This window comes from Cylas formicarius, unplaced genomic scaffold, assembly GCF_029955315.1.
Source record: "Cylas formicarius isolate icCylForm1 unplaced genomic scaffold, icCylForm1.1 PGA_scaffold_26__1_contigs__length_5699629, whole genome shotgun sequence".
Taxonomy (NCBI): domain Eukaryota; kingdom Metazoa; phylum Arthropoda; class Insecta; order Coleoptera; family Brentidae; genus Cylas; species Cylas formicarius.
Genome location: NW_026844301.1, coordinates 2,402,182 through 2,420,211, shown reverse-complemented (window position 1 = coordinate 2,420,211; position 18,030 = coordinate 2,402,182). Strand labels below are relative to the sequence as shown.

Sequence of the window (18,030 nt, the reverse complement as noted above, 5' to 3'; positions counted from 1 at the left end):
ATTTATGCAGTCAATCCCCATAATTGACAAAATTTTCTGGGCTGAGCTGCTAATTACAAAAATTATATTTCAAGCAAAATAATGGCCGTTTGCAGTAGGTAGGTTTCGAACCTACGCTGCCATGGAGAATCTGATTTCTAGCCAGACGCCTTAACCGAGAGACCAAGGCTAAATCTGTTTGAAAGTCGAACTATTTCTGGTGATGTGCCATGCGTTGAAATATAAGTCCATTATATTTTTATAAATTTACGTACTCAATCCCCATATTTGAGAAAAATTTCTGGGCTGAGCTGTTAACTAAAAAATATATATTTCAAGCAAAATAATGACCGTTTGCAGTAGGTAGGTTTCGAACCTACGCTGCCATAGAGAATCTGAATTCTAGTCAGACGACTTAACCGACAGACCAGGGCTAACTCTGTTTGAAAGTAGGACTATTTCTGGTGATGTGCCATTTGAAATATAAGGGCATATGTATGCATATTGTTTTAAATTTATGCACTCAATCCCCATAATTGGCAAAATTTTCTGGGCTGAGCTGCTAATTACAAAAATTATATTTCAAGCAAAACAAATGGTCGTTTGCAGTAGGTAGGTTTCGAACCTATGCTGATAGAGAATCTGATTTCTACTCAGACACCTTAGCCGACAGACCAAGGCTAAATCTGTTTGAAAGTCGAACTATTTCTGGTGATGTGCCATGCGTTGAAATATAAGTCCATTATATTTTTAAAAATTTACGTACTCAATCCCCATATTTGCGAAAAATTTCTGGGCTGAGCTGTTAATTAAAAAATATATATTTCAAGCAAAATAATGACCGTTTGCAGTAGGAAGGTTTCGAAACTACGCTGCCATGGAGAATCTGATTTCTAGTCAGACGCCTAAACCGAGAGACCAAGGCTAAATCTGTTTGAAAGTCGAACTATTTCTGCTAATGTGCCATGCGTTGAAATATAAGTCCATTATATTTTTGTAAATTTATATACTCAATCCCCATATTTGAGAAAAATTTCTGAGCTGAGCTGTTTATTAAAAAATATATATTTCAAGCAAAATAATGACCGTTTGCAGTAGGTAGGTTTCGAAACTACACTGCCATGGAGAATCTGATTTCTAGCCAGACGCCTTAACCGACAGACCAGGGCTAAATCTGTTTGAAAGTAGGGCTATTTCTGGTGATGTGCCATTTGAAATATAAGGGCATATGTATGCATATTGTTTTAAATTTATGCACTCAATCCCCATAATTGACAAAATTTTCTGGGCTGAGCTGCTAATTACAAAAATTATATTTCAAGCAAAATAATGGCCGTTTGCAGTAGGTAGGTTTCGAACCTACGCTGCCATAGAGAATCTGATTTCTAGTCAGACGCCTTAACCGACAGACCAGGGCTAAATCTGTTTGAAAATAGGACTATTTCTGGTGATGTGCCATTTGAAATATAAGGGCATATGTATGCATATTGTTTTAAATTTATGCACTCAATCCCCATAATTGACAAAATTTTCTGGGCTGAGCTGCTAATTACAAAAATTATATTTCAAGCAAAATAATGACCGTTTGCAGTAGGTAGGTTTCGAACCTACGCTGCCATAGAGAATCTGATTTCTAGTCAGACGCCTTAACAGACAGACCAGGGCTAAATCTGTTTGAAAGTAGGACTATTTCTGGTGATGTGCCATTTCAAATATAAGGGCATATGTATGCATATTATTTTAAATTTATGCACTCAATCCCCATAATTGACAAAATTTTCTGGGCTGAGCTGCTATTTACAAAAATTATATTTCAAGCAAAACAATTGGTCGTTTGCAGTAGGTAGGTTTCGAACCTAAGCTGATAGAGAATCTGATTTCTAGTCAGACGCCTTAACCGACAGACCAAGGCTAAATCTGTTTGAAAGTCGAACTATTCCTGGTGATGTGCCATGCGTTGAAATATAAGTCCATTATATTTTTATAAATTTACGTACTCAATCCCCATATTTGAGAAAAATTTCTGGGCTGAGCTGTTAATTAAAAAATATATATTTCAAGCAAAATAATGACCGTTTGCAGTAGGTAGGTTTCGAACCTACGCTGCCATGGAGAATCTGATTTCTAGTCAGACGCCTTAACCGAGAGACCAAGGCTAAATCTGTTTGAAAGTCGAACTATTTCTGGTAATGTGCCATGCGTTGAAATATAAGTCTATTATATTTTTATAAATTTATGTACTCAATCTACATATTTGAGAAAAATTTCTGAGCTGAGCTGTTAATTAAAAAATATATATTTCACGCAAATCAATGGCCGTTTGCAGTAGGTAGATATCGAACCTACGCTGCCATGGAGAATCTGATTTCTAGTCAGACGCCTTAACCGACAGACCAGGGCTAAATCTGTTTGAAAGTAGGACTATTTCTGGTGATGTGCCATTTGAAATATAAGGGCATATGTATGCATATTATTTTAAACTTATGCACTCAATCCCCATAATTGACAAAATTTTCTGGGCTGAGCTGCTAATTACAAAAATTATATTTCAAGCAAAATAATGGCCGTTTGCAGTAGGTAGGTTTCGAACCTACGCTGCCATGGAGAATCTGATTTCTAGTCAGACGCCTTAACCGACAGACCAAGGCTAAATCTGTTTGAAAGTCGAACTATTTCTGGTGATGTGCCATGCGTTGAAATATAAGTCCATTATATTTTTATAAATTTACGTACTCAATCCCCATATTTGAGAAAAATTTCTGCGCTGAGCTGTTAATTAAAAAATATATATTTCAAGCAAAATAATGACCGTTTGCAGTAGGTAGGTTTCGAACCTACGCTGCCATGGAGAATCTGATTTATAGTCAGACGCCTTAACCGAGAGACCAAGGCTAAATCTGTTTGAAAGTCGAACTATTTCTGGTAATGTGCCATGCGTTGAAATATAAGTCTATTATATTTTTATAAATTTATGTACTCAATCTACATATTTGAGAAAAATTTCTGAGCTGAGCTGTTAATTAAAAAATATATATTTCACGCAAAACAATGGCCGTTTGCAGTAGGTAGGTATCGATCCTACGCTGCCATGGAGAATCTGATTTCTAGTCAGACGCCTTAACCGACAGACCAAGGCTAAATCTGTTTGAAAGTCGAACTATTTTATTGTTGTGCCAAGCGTTGAAATATAAGGCCATTATATTTTTATAAATTTTTGTATTCAATCCATATTTGAGAAAAATTTCTGAGCTGAGCTGTTAATTAACAAATATATATTTCACGCAAAACAATGGCCGTTTGCAGTAGGTAGGTATCGAACCTACGCTGCCATGGAGAATCTGATTTCTAGTCAGACGCCTTAACCGACAGACCAAGGCTAAATCTGTTTGAAAGTCGAACTATTCCTGGTAATGTGCCATGCGTTGAAATATAAATCCATTATATTTTTATAAATTTACGTACTCAATCCCCATATTTGAGAAAAATTTCTGGGCTGAGCTGTTAATTAAAAAATATATATTTCAAGCAAAATAATGACCGTTTGCAGTAGGTAGGTTTCGAACCTACGCTGCCATAGTGAATCTGATTTCTAGTCAGACGCCTTAACCGACAGACCAGGGCTAAATCTGTTTGAAAATAGGACTATTTCTGGTGATGTGCCATTTGAAATATAAGGGCATATGTATGCATATTGTTTTAAATTTATGCAGTCATTCCCCATAATTGACAAAATTTTCTGGGCTGAGCTGCTAATTACAAAAATTATATTTCAAGCAAAATAATGGCCGTTTGCAGTAGGTAGGTTTCGAACCTACGCTGCCATGGAGAATCTGATTTCTAGTCAGACGCCTTAACCGACAGACCAAGGCTAAATCTGTTTGAAAGTCGAACTATTCCTGGTAATGTGCCATGCGTTGAAATATAAATCTATTATATTTTTATAAATTTACGTACTCAATCCCCATATTTGAGAAAAATTTCTGGGCTGAGCTGTTAATTAAAAAATATATATTTCAAGCAAAATAATGACCGTTTGCAGTAGGTAGGTTTCGAACCTACGCTGCCATAGTGAATCTGATTTCTAGTCAGACGCCTTAACCGACAGACCAGGGCTAAATCTGTTTGAAAATAGGACTATTTCTGGTGATGTGCCATTTGAAATATAAGGGCATATGTATGCATATTGTTTTAAATTTATGCAGTCATTCCCCATAATTGACAAAATTTTCTGGGCTGAGCTGCTAATTACAAAAATTATATTTCAAGCAAAATAATGGCCGTTTGCAGTAGGTAGGTTTCGAACCTACGCTGCCATGGAGAATCTGATTTCTAGCCAGACGCCTTAACCGAGAGACCAAGGCTAAATCTGTTTGAAAGTCGAACTATTTCTAGTGATGTGCCATGCGTTGAAATATAAGTCCATTATATTTTTATAAATTTACGTACTCAATCCCCATATTTGAGAAAAATTTCTGGGCTGAGCTGTTAATTAAAAAATATATATTTCAAGCAAAATAATGACCGTTTGCAGTAGGTATGTTTCGAACCTACGCTGCCATAGAGAATCTGAATTCTAGTCAGACGACTTAACCGACAGACCAGGGCTAACTCTGTTTGAAAGTAGGACTATTTCTGGTGATGTGCCATTTGAAATATAAGGGCATATGTATGCATATTGTTTTAAATTTATGCACTCAATCCCCATAATTGGCAAAATTTTCTGGGCTGAGCTGCTAATTACAAAAATTATATTTCAAGCAAAACAAATGGTCGTTTGCAGTAGGTGGGTTTCGAACATATGCTGATAGAGAATCTGATTTCTAGTCAGACACCTTAGCCGACAGACCAAGGCTAAATCTGTTTGAAAGTCGAACTATTTCTGGTGATGTGAAATGCGTTGAAATATAAGGCCATTATATTTTTATAAATTTATGTAGTCAATTCCCATATTTGAGGAAAATTTCTGGGCTGACCTGTTAATTAAAAAATATATATTTCAAGCAAAACAATGGCCGTTTGCAGTAGGTAGGTTTCGAACCTACGATGCCATGGAGAATCTGATTTCTAGTCAGACGCCTTAACCGACAGACCAAGGCTAAATCTGTTTGAAAGTCGAACTATTTCTGGTGATGTGCCATGCGTTGAAATATAAGTCCATTATATTTTTAAAAATTTACGTACTCAATCCCCATATTTGCGAAAAATTTCTGGGCTGAGCTGTTAATTAAAAAATATATATTTCAAGGAAAATAATGACCGTTTGCAGTAGGTAGGTTTCGAAACTACGCTGCCATGGAGAATCTGATTTCTAGTCAGACGCCTTAACCGAGAGACCAAGGCTAAATCTGTTTGAAAGTCGAACTATTTCTGCTAATGTGCCATGCGTTGAAATATAAGTCCATTATATATTTGTAAATTTATATACTCAATCCCCATATTTGAGAAAAATTTCTGAGCTGAGCTGTTAATTAAAAAATATATATTTCACGCAAAACAATGGCCGTTTGCAGTAAGTAGGTATCGAACTTACGCTGCCATGGAGAATCTGATTTCTAGCCAGACGCCTTAACCGACAGACCAGGGCTAAATCTGTTTGAAAGTAGGACTATTTCTGGTGATGTGCCATTTGAAATATAAGGGCATATGTATGCATATTGTTTTAAATTTATGCACTCAATCCCCATAATTGACAAAATTTTCTGGGCTGAGCTGCTAATTACAAAAATTATATTTCAAGCAAAATAATGGCCGTTTGCAGTAGGTAGGTTTCGAACCTACGCTGCCATAGAGAATCTGATTTCTAGTCAGACGCCTTAACAGACAGACCAGGGCTAAATCTGTTTGAAAGTAGGACTATTTCTGGTGATGTGCCATTTCAAATATAAGGGCATATGTATGCATATTATTTTAAATTTATGCACTCAATCCCCATAATTGACAAAATTTTCTGGGCTGAGCTGCTAATTACAAAAATTATATTTCAAGCAAAACAATTGGTCGTTTGCAGTAGGTAGGTTTCGAACCTATGCTGATAGAGAATCTGATTTCTAGTCAGACGCCTTAACCGACAGACCAAGGCTAAATCTGTTTGATAGTCGAACTATTTCTGGTGATGTGCCATGCGTTGAAATATAAGGATATTATATTTTTATAAATTTATGTAGTCAATCCCCATATTTGAGAAAAATTTCTGGGCCGACCTGTTAACTAAAAAATATATATTTCAAGCAAAACAATGGCCGTTTGCAGTAGGCAGGTTTCGAACCTACGCTGCCATAGAGAATCTGATTTCTAGTCAGACGCCTTAACCGACAGACCAGGGCTAAATCTGTTTGAAAATAGGACTATTTCTGCTGATTTGCCATTTGAAATATAAGGGCATATGTATGCATATTGTTTTAAATTTATGCACTCAATCCCCATAATTGACAAAATTTTCTGGGCTGAGCTGCTAATTACAAAAATTATATTTCAAGCAAAATAATGGCCGTTTGCAGTAGGTAGGTTTCGAACCTACGCTGCCATAGAGAATCTGATTTCAAGTCAGACGCCTTAACAGACAGACCAGGGCTAATTCTGTTTGAAAGTAGGACTATTTCTGGTGATGTGCCATTTCAAATATAAGGGCATATGTATGCATATTATTTTAAATTTATGCACTCAATCCCCATAATTGACAAAATTTTCTGGGCTGAGCTGCTAATTACAAAAATTATATTTCAAGCAAAACAATTGGTCGTTTGCAGTAGGTAGGTTTCGAACCTATGCTGATAGAGAATCTGATTTCTAGTCAGACGCCTTAACCGACAGACCAAGGCTAAATCTGTTTGAAAGTCGAACTATTTCTGGTGATGTGCCATGCGTTGAAATATAAGGATATTATATTTTTATAAATTTATGTAGTCAATCCCCATATTTGAGAAAAATTTCTGGGCCGACCTGTTAATTAAAAAATATATATTTCAAGGAAAACCATGGCCGTTTGCAGTAGGTAGGTTTCGAACCTACGCTGCCATAGAGAATCTGATTTCTAGTCAGACGCCTTAACCGACAGACCAGGGCTAAATCTGTTTGAAAATAGGACTATTTCTGGTGATGTGCCATTTGAAATATAAGGGCATATGTATGCATATTGTTTTAAATTTATGCACTCAATCCCCATAATTGACAAAATTTTCTGGGCTGAGCTGCTAATTACAAAAATTATATTTCAAGCAAAATAATGGCCGTTTGCAGTAGGTAGGTTTCGAACCTACGCTGCCATGGAGAATCTGATTTCTAGTCAGACGCCCTAACCGAGAGACCAAGGCTAAATCTGTTTGAAAGTCGAACTATTTCTGGTAATGTGCCATGCGTTGAAATATAAGTCTATTATATTTTTATTAATTTATGTACTCAATCTACATATTTGAGAAAAATTTCTGAGCTGAGCTGTTAATTAAAAAATATATATTTCACCCAAAACAATGGCCGTTTGCAGTAGGTAGTTATCGAACCTACGCTGCCATGGAGAATCTGATTTCTAGTCAGACGCCTTAACCGACAGACCAGGGCTAAATCTGTTTGAAAGTAGGACTATTTCTGGTGATGTGCCATTTGAAATATAAGGGCATATGTATGCATATTGTTTTAAATTTATGCACTCAATCCCCATAATTGACAAAATTTTCTGGGCTGAGCTGCTAATTACAAAAATTATATTTCAAGCAAAACAAATGGTCGTTTGCAGTAGGTAGGTTTCGAACCTATGCTGATCGATAATCTGATTTCTAGTCAGACGCCTTAACCGACAGACCAAGGCTAAATCTGTTTGAAGATAGGACTATTTCTGGTGATGTGCCATTTGAAATATAAGGGCATATGTATGCATATTGTTTTAAATTTATGCACTCAATCCCCATAATTGACAAAATTTTCTGGGCTGAGCTGCTAATTACAAAAATTTTATTTCAAGCAAAATAATGGCCGTTTGCAGTAGGTAGGTTTCGAACTTACGCTGCCATGGAGAATCTGATTTCTAGTCAGACGCCTTAGCCGACAGACCAAGGCTAAATCTGTTTGAAAGTCGAACTATTTCTGGTGATGTGCCATGCGTTGAAATATAAGTCCATTATATTTTTATAAATTTACGTACTCAATCCCCATATTTGAGAAAAATTTCTGGGCTGAGCTGTTAATTAAAAAATAAATATTTCAAGCAAAATAATGGCCGTTTGCAGTAGGTAGGTTTCGAACCAACGCTGTAATGGAGAATCTGATTTCTAGTCAGATGCCTTAACCGAGAGACCAAAGCTAAATCTGTTTGAAAGTCGAACTATTTCTGGTAATGTGCCATGCGTTGAAATATAAGTCAATTATATTTTTATAAATTTATGTACTCAATCTACATATTTTAGAAAAATTTCTGAGCTGAGCTGTTAATTAAAAAATATATATTTCACGCGAAACAATGGCCGTTTGCAGTAGGTAGGTATCGAACCTACGCTGCCATGGAGAATCTGATTTCTAGTCAGACGCCTTAACCGACAGACCGGGGCTAAATCTGTTTGAAAGTAGGACTATTTCTGGTGATGTGCCATTTGAAATATAAGGGCATATGTATGCATATTGTTTTAAGTTTATGCACTCAATCCCCATAATTGACAAAATTTTCTGGGCTGAGCTGCTAAATACAAAAATTATATTTCAAGCAAAATAATGGCCGTTTGCAGTAGGTAGGTTTCGAACCTACGCTGCCATGGAGAATCTGATTTCTAGTCAGATGCCTTAACCGACAGACCAAGGCTAAATCTGTTTGAAAGTCGAACTATTTCTGGTGATGTGCCATGCGTTGAAATATAAGTCCATTATATTTTTATAAATTTACGTACTCAATCCCCATATTTGAGAAAAATTTCTGGGCTGAGCTGTTAATTAAAAAATATATATTTCAAGCAAAATAATTACCGTTTGCAGTAGGTAGGTTTCGAACCTACGCTGCCATGGAGAATCTGATTTCTAGTCAGACGCCTTAACCGACAGACCAAGGCTAAATCTGTTTGAAAGTCGAACTATTTTGTTGTTGTGCCAAGCGTTGAAATATAAGGCCATTATATTTTTATAAATTTTTGTATTCAATCCCCATATTTGAGAAAAATTTCTGAGCTGAGCTGTTAATTAACAAATATATATTTCACGCAAAACAATGGCCGTTTGCAGTAGGTAGGTATCGATCCTACGCTGCCATGGAGAATCTGATTTCTAGTCAGACGCCTTAACCGACAGACCAAGGCTAAATCTGTTTGAAAGTCGAACTATTTCTGGTGATGTGCCATGCGTTGAAATATAAGGCCATTATATTTTTATAAACTTATGTATTCAATCCCCATATTTGAAAAAATTTTCTGGGCTGAGCTGTTAATTAAAATATATATATTTCAAGCAAAACAATGGCCGTTTGCAGTAGGTAGGTTTCGAACCTACGCTGCCGTAGAGAATCTGATTTCTAGTCAGACGCCTGAACCGACAGACCAGGGCTAAATCTGTTTGAAAGTAGGACTATTTCTGGTGTTGTGCCATTTGAAATATAAGGGCATATGTATGCATATTGTTTTAAATTTATGCACTCAATCCCCATAATTGACAAAATTTTCTGGGCTGAGCTGCTAATTACAAAAATTATATTTCAAGCAAATCAAATGGTCGTTTGCAGTAGGTAGGTTTGGAACCTATGCTGACAGAGAATCTGATTTCTAGTCAGACGCCTTAACCGACAGACCAAGGCTAAATCTGTTTGAAAGTCGAACTATTTCTGGTGATGTGCCATGCGTTGAAATATAAGGCCATTATATTTTTATAAATTTATGTAGTCAATTCCCATATTTGAGGAAAATTTCTGGGCTGACCTGTTAATTAAAAAATATATATTTCAAGCAAAACAATGGCCGTTTGCAGTAGGTAGGTTTCGAACCAACGCTGCCATAGGGAATCTGATTTCTAGTCAGACGCCTTAACCGACAGACCAGTGCTAAATCTGTTTGAAAGTAGGACTATTTCTGGTGATGTGCCATTTGAAATATAAGGGCATATGTATGCAGATTGTTTTAAATTTATGCACTCAATCCCCATAATTGACAAAATTTTCTGGGCTGAGCTGCTAATTACAAAAATTATATTTCAAGCAAAACAATGGCCGTTTGCAGTAGGTAGGTTTCGAACCTACGCTGCCATTGAGAATCTGATTTCTAGTCAGACGCCTTAATCGACAGGCTAAATCTGTTTGAAAGTCAAACTATTTCTGGTGATGTGCCATGCGTTGAAATATAAGGCCATTATATTTTTATAAATTTATTTAGTCAATTCCCATATTTGAGGAAAATTTCTGGGCTGACCTGTTAATTAAAAAATATATATTTCAAGCAAAACAATGGCCGTTTGCAGTAGGTTGGTTTCGAACCTACGCTGCCATGGAGAATCTGAGTTCCAGTCAGACGCCTTAACCGACAGACCAAGGCTAAATCTGTTTGAAAGTCGAACTATTTCTGGTGATGTGCCATGCGTTGAAATATAAGGCCATTATATTTTTATGAATTTATGTATTCAATCCCCATATTTGAGAAAAATTTCTGGGCTGAGCTGTTAATTAAAAAATATATATTTCAAGCAAAACAATGGCCGTTTTCAGTAGGTAGGTTTCGAACAGTAGATATAATACCTGCGTTCAACAGCAATTTCGGCCGTTTTTACACGTAAATTCCCATAAGAAAATTTAAGGTTCATTGTAGTTGAAATTGGTCCCGGTCAAGGTCATTCGATCCATACCCTCTTAGCACCAACCAACCGTCTCCCTCAACCCCTTAATGGGGGGGGGGGGGGGGGTAGGGGGTAGTTTTTGCGTTAGTGCCTTTTTGTTTTGACGTATTTTTGCGCGAGGTGAAAAAAGCGACCGGTGTGTCGCGCGCGGTCGGGGGATTCGAACCTCGAACCCCGCGCGCTACGTTAGTCGAGCCTAGCCGAGCCTAGCCGACGACGATTTCGGCGGCGACGATAAGAGAATTCAACTAATAAAAGGTCGTCGAGGTCGCTTAAAATATAATAATTTATTGACAACATTTTTTTTTGCGGATTAAATAAAATGCAACAGGGAAAAAGACGTTTAATGACACTAATATCGAACAAATTGTTTTATTAATCATAGACAAAACCCCATCAGGATAGACACATATTAATAAATATATTCGAATATATGGACATAAATAGATACATAAATTAAACACAAATATAAACTACAATCATCTAAAGGAATCGTAACATATTAGTTTGCCAAAAGAAATATCTGGTGGTCGATCAATCAGTGATTTTCCCGCTGTCCTTTGACCAACTAAATTTCGATGGCCCCAAGCTAGCGTGTACTCTGAGCCGGGTATAAGATGTCGTTTGTCATCCGCGTAAGACAACGCCACCTTATTTTTCAGTTCGACGTACATATCATGTAAATGTGAGCGAAACGAAGACATTTGGCGCAAGATTAGCGTGCCTTCCTCGTGGACAGCGCGCTTATAGTCGTCGAGACTAAGTTCGCGCTGGCTGACCGAGTCAGCAACGCCCTTGGCCTTTTTGGTCAACTCGTTGCCGTCCACATTTACGCAATAAGCTTTCGCTCCCGTACCCAAGAATTCCCACAACGGCCGTCCTGCGTACTCGTCCTTCATTTTACCAAGAACGGACTTGTTTACAGGAATGCCGTGTTGGTTGTTCTCCGAGTAATTAGAAGTATCGAATTTGTCCAAATTTTCTTTCATATCTTCGTAGAATTTTTCGCAAAAAATTTCGACAACGAGGCTGTCGGTATCGGTGTAGAGTAAGACGGCTTTGTCGCCGTACTTAGCCTTTAGATAGCCGTAAAAAAAGTCGTATATGAGAGTCTTGGATATGTCCAAAATGCAAAATCCGGCGTAAATAGGCTTATCATATACGACTTTAGTCCTTTCCATCTGGAGAGCTACTAGATTTTCGCTAAATATGGCGACATTTTTAAAATTAGGTCTCGCGATTAACGCTTCTGCCCCCAACCTTTTCCCAATATTTTCCCAATGGGAAACGAGCCGCACGTCCACCCTTTTGTCCACATTTTCCATCGTTTTTCCAAACACAGCGTTATTCATAAGTTTGAAAAAATCTTTTTCAAACTTATTTTTAGCTGTATTACGCATCGCCGTATTCAAGTCTATGTATTGTTTTAGCCAGGGAGATTGATCGAAAACAAGAACGCGATGGATGCGAACAAGCTTTAAACCGTTGCTTAAAGCCTGTTGCAGATTCCTATAATGCAATACATAATTACGTTTATTGTTTAAATTTGGAATAAGTTTTCTCATTTTGGTTTTCGCGATTGGCGAAACGATGGATTCCGGGCAAAAAGGCAGTTCGTTGTGTGCGTCATGCAGCACTTCCGGATAGTCCAAATCTACTTCGAAAATATAGCCCCTAGGTGAATCGTTGGGGATACGCGTAATATCTAAATTTTGAATTTTGCCCTCCTCCAACCACTCGAAGTTTCCCGTTGGGAGGTATTGTGACATGGCCGCCCCGTATAAATTAGTAGCGTCCAAGCACATGACGTAAGAAATAGGTTTGGAAGGGTCGTAATGAGGTAAAAATTTATTATTAGCCGCGGCCTTTCTCACACTACACTGACTGACTCCTCCGCGGATACCGTGCTTCAAGAAGTGTATCATGTCCACGTCGGTCAACAGGTCCAGTTCGACCTTTGTCGCCTTCAGGGCGCTCGTCAATGATAGAACCGGTGTCGTATAAAACTGACTCGGGTCCAGACCGTACGTTTTCAGACACACCTCTCTGAAGTTTTCAAAAATATCGGCTAAAAGTAAAACGTCGGATTTTAAATAAATATCTGAATATTCGCCTAAAGTTTTACATTTGAACAAATTCCACACAGTCCAGGCACGCTTGTAATCCTCCCTGGTTATGTTGCTCTTTCGCATGGAGTCATAAAAGTCCTCGTGCGATGGCAGTTTGGTTTCGTCTAATTTTGAAAAAGAATCTAGATACGTATATGGAAAAACGCCCTTCTGTCGAATAAGTTGAAATTCTTGTTCATTTTTAAAAAATTTTTTGACTTCCCGACACTGACTATCGTTCAAATTTCGACTCAATCTGTCCAAACTGGATGCCATAAATCGAAATGAATCTAAAAATCGGAGTTTTAAAAATACCCTTTTCCCTTTGCCTCCTTTCTCCGACTCAATGTTATCGACTAGGACATGTTTCGTAAAGGAAATGTAACGTTCCTTGTTTTGGGCGATGACATCGATCTTTTCCCCTTCTTCAGCCATAACTTTTACAAATAAATGACTGTCGAAACCTAAATGGTGAAAAAAGACAGCGATGTGCCGCGGAACTTTGAAATTCAAGTTGCAAGTGAAGTGAGCCGCACCTCGAAATTCGCCCGTCATATGACAATGATCCTTTACTTTTTCGTCCTCTGCATTAAATGGCTTCTCGCAAATGTGACAAGCCACAGCGTTTCGAAAGCCGGTCTCTTGTTCAAACGATAGAGTGGTCATGGGCACGGAAGTTTTCATGAACTTGTTGTAGAGCGCTTTGCAGTCGCTCTCCAACCATTCAATGAAAATTTTGTGTGCGCCCCGACCTCTGTACTGTTTAAAAGTAGACTGGGAATCGTCAAAGTCACATTTGACATAGTAGGCGAAAGAGTAAGGCTCGTGAATATTAGTTTTGACGGTAAACGATTTGTCGGGATTCGGTTCGCCTTCCACCTGTAAAGGAGTCATGACTGTTTCAAAGTCCGCGTACACAACAAAAGGAACTTTTAATTTCTTTTCAAATTCTTCAAATTTCAGCTTATTCGCGGGAACATCTTTACCGTATTTATCCTTGCGCAATTCGGTGGTCGGAAGTTTGATGGAAATGTGAGTGCAGTCGTGTTCTTTATGACGCTTTAGTTTTTCTTCGTTATAAAAATAAACCAAACACCCATCGCATAAAAACTTTGTAGAGGACCTTTTAGTTAATTGTTTTGAAACCAACCGAGACATACTTCTTATTAAACAATAATGATTTTCTCCATAGTCATTACTAATTAATAATAGGTTTACATGTCTCTCTTTACGAGATTCAGTAAAATGCAAAGGACCAACGACCTCAACATCATTACGGACTTTGTTATAGACTCTCTCGATGCCATAGACATTGACCGAAATTTCATTAAGTCGTTCAAAAGTGGATATGTCCTTAAGTTTAACGGGAAAATCGATACCTGTAAAATCCAGCTCGTTCTGAAATTCTACATAGTTACTGACCCTGTTAGCGTTATTTGTCCAGTGAATTGGGTGAAGAGCAGCCAAGATCGACCACATAAAGCATTTTTCGTCCGTATTTTGCAAGTTCAAAACAGCTTTTTTGGCTTCCATTTCCTTGGGCAGGCTAACATAGGACGACGCCCTTAGGGGATTGTACTTGTTAATCCCTATTTCTAAATGGAGAAGTTCCTCCAACACCCAGCCTGTAAAAAAGAGAAAGAAATTAGTTCGGAAATATACATTTTTATGAATCATACCGCTGTCCCTTTCCTGAAACTCGGACGCTTTGGTAGCCAAGATGTCGACGAACTGGACGTATAGCTCCTCCAGATCGGTGTTTCCGCTCACCAGCCGATATTTGGTATTGAAGGACTTGACCTCCTCTTGTTCCTTCGTCTGCAAGAGGAAGTTTCCGAATAGCTCCATACCGACTTTTACGTTGCCGTAGCGTCGGACGTTCGACTCTACCAACGTAAGGATTTTGGACCTAAGGTGGTCCAAGAAGCCCTTAACGTCGGTAGGGTTAATGGTGGACGCCAGACGGTATGTAACTATGCGGTTACGGAAGGAGGTCTGTATCATTTCTACTCCTGGCTCCTGCACCACGCTGCATTTTTGGCGGTGAGCCAAAGTACGCAAGTGTCCTTACCATCTCATTGCAGGAATGGTCAAGTTACACTGCGTACAATGGCGCGTGGATGATGGTGATGATGATGATGTCGAAGCTATAAAATACAATATGAGAATTGTTTGGGATATAAAATCAAAAATCCTTACCTTCCGGTAGGTCAAGTCTCGGGCGCTTGGGTTCGTCTGCAGCAATAGGGGCGGCGGCGGGTCTTTTCGCCTTGGGAACCTCATGCTTCTCGCGTTTATGGCGTCGGAGAGCCCCCTCGGATTTGTATATCCCGCCGCAAACGTCACAAATTTGTACTGCTGCGCGACAGTCCCCGTGCCTCGCCAGGTGGTCTTTACGGCTGAACGAGCGGTTGCAATATTCGCAGGTGAACATTTTTATTTGCTGCGAGGAATAGGCGTCTCACTCTCCAACTGTTCCAGATCTCTACTTGACACTTACCTTTTTTAAGTGGTGAAACACAAACAAAAATCCAAAGGATGAAGTCTCACTATGGCGGCGGTCACTTGTTAATTAAGCCAATTTGTCTGGGGTAATGAATTTAAAATTACATTCGAGAACGTTCCTTCAGAATAATTAAGATTTGTGTTGGCGAGAATTCCGCAATATAACGCGACCCGCTGATAAAATTGGTCGTAGGCGTACCGCCGCCGTCGCGTTTGACAACTGGCTGATATCATTGACCGCCGCGTCGTCGGTGTGCGGCAGCGGATGCATGACATCATCGCTTTGCGAAATGTTTAAACTAAACTTTGTTTTAAACGAGACTTTCATATTAGACCGCTTAGGAACGGCATACGTGTTTTCCTGCGACACAAGAAATGGTTTAATCGAAACGTTTGATATTCTTACCGCATGCGTTTCCTTCGACATCGAGTTTATCGTCGCATTTCCTTCGACGCGAACAAAAACGCAAAAAAAAAAATCTCACTCCGTAATTTCATTTTGTCAGTATGTTATACTTTGCGTCACCAAAAATAATTGTTCGATCGCAATGCGAAATGAACATTCCTGTTTAAAGAAGCAAAATGGTCCATATCTGTGTCGGACCTGTAGAAACCTGTTCCGTAGAGGTTTTGGGTCTGTTTAAGGCTGTCCTAGACCTGTTCGAGAGCTGTTCCATAGATATTTTAGACCTAATTTAAATCTGACCAAAAGCGTCCTGGCTAACATTTGAAATAAAATGAAAATATTTTAACGCGATTTTATTTTTATATCAATTTTGGAAATATCCGATTTTTGCTTTGTATTCTTCCACACGTAAGCGCAGTATTTGGAGATCGGCCTGAACAACTGCTATCTGAGTTTCGAGCTGCTGGATACCTTCTTCACATTGCATCAGCTGATTTTCCAAATTGTTTTTCAAATTGAACGCCTCACAAACTATCCTTTTTTCGTTGTCATCTTTGAACGCCTCGAACCATTCTCCTTGTGCTTGCGGTAGAGATTCAATTTTTATTTTCTTAACTCGTGAATTTGCAGCAGTACGCTTACGTTTTGGAATATCTGTTGGTGGACCCATCAAACCATTCTCTTGCAATAAATTTAAAAAATTATCCGGCAACACAATTTGTTCCATGTCTGTCTCGGACGCTCACAAAATCAAAAATAATAGAAGAAATTTATAGGATATTCGCGGTGTCGATCCATGAATCATGTGACTTGTCCAAGCCCAACCAGCGCACGAGAACCTTATTTCCTCGTTTGCGCAACACCTTTTCGACGAGATAGACGTCAGGGTCAACGGTTTTCTGCAATTCTTCCTGGTAAAAAGCGCCCATTACAGGCTTACCCTTCATATCTTCCAACAGATAAGTTACCGGATTTGTAATCTGCACTTTTACGATTTTAAACAATTCCGTGGTCCAGTTGGGAGTATAACCTTTGCTAAACACGTGCTTGGTCTTGCTGATTCTTACAACGTCGTCCAGTTTAAGTTTAGATGGTCCTACAATTTTCAAGTGACTGTACGCTGATTTCAGCAAACTAGGCGCGTTATCTTTGTTCACTTCTTTAGGTTTCATTCCGGTGGTCCTGTGCACGCTACTGTTATATTTTTCGACAACAGAGGATAAAACATCTATCCATTTGTAGGTGCCGTTTAACGAAAAATATCTAAATAATTTTTCCTTGAGAGTACGTATAACTCTCTCGGCTACGGCAGCTTTCACGTTGCTATATGTACTGTAGTGATTTATGTCAAACCTACCCGTCATTTTTTTAAAATGGATATTATAAAACTCTTTGCCGAGATCAGTTTGCAGATTTTGCGGCCGGCGTCCTTCTTTGAGAATTTGGGTAAACGCTTTGGTAACTTCAACACCGGTTTTTGTTTTTAACGGTCGACACCACACGTATTTTGAAAAGCAATCGATCACGACTAGTATGAATTTAAAGTTTTTATTTTGTTTCGCATATCGGTCTAGCTGAGCCAAATCCGCTTGCCACAAATCATCCAGCCCTCGTATTATAGTTCTGCGACGCGCGTAATTTCTGCGTGCCGGCTTGTGCAGCTCTCGGACGAGTTGTGCTTTCTCACTGCTCATTACTTTGTCGATTGCCCGTCAATTTGAATTAAACACCATTTTAAATCATTCATTAGTTGTTGTCGCTAACTGATTTATTTGGTCCAAACTCGTATTGTATTTGTTCACCCATTGTGTATATCGGTTTTGTTGTGGAAAAAGTTTATTAAGTTGGGAATTGATATCTGCCTGATAGTTCTTTAATGTCTTCTCAAGCTCTTCTATTTTGGATAAATGTTTTTCCAACTCCTTCATTGAATTATCGTATTTCTCGTTAAGGTGGTGATTAATGTGTGTTCCAAATTTATTAATAGTCATGACAGCGGTTGTTACTCAAATAATTTTCTAACTCTCAGTCGTGCTTATTTTATAAGATAACTTTTCTCTCTCTTAGTTCTTCAATAATTGACGCTATTTCGTTCTCATGTCCCGTGTGCCCCGCAGCAGTAGATGCCAATAACAGTCTTAATCTATCGACAAGCTCGTTAACATTATCCCAATAAATATAATCTGTATTTTCTTTATTTGATTTTAAAGTTAACCCCGTCCCAGTTTTGATTGTCCTATA

The 18,030-nt window shown here is 38.4% G+C and overlaps 1 protein-coding gene across 1 annotated transcript; it reads right to left on the bottom strand.

Moving 5' to 3' along the window:
- Positions 1–14,507: 14,507 nt before the first annotated feature.
- Positions 14,508–15,387, bottom strand: LOC132697628 (early growth response protein 1-A-like). Its single transcript, XM_060663171.1, has 2 exons — positions 15,078–15,387; positions 14,508–15,025 (listed from the first exon to the last, which is right to left on the bottom strand). The coding sequence occupies exons 1-2, from the start codon at positions 15,310–15,312 to the stop codon at positions 14,946–14,948; spliced, it is 315 nt and encodes a 104-aa protein (XP_060519154.1). The 5' UTR covers positions 15,313–15,387; the 3' UTR covers positions 14,508–14,945.
- Between the last annotated feature and the right edge of the window lie 2,643 nt (positions 15,388–18,030).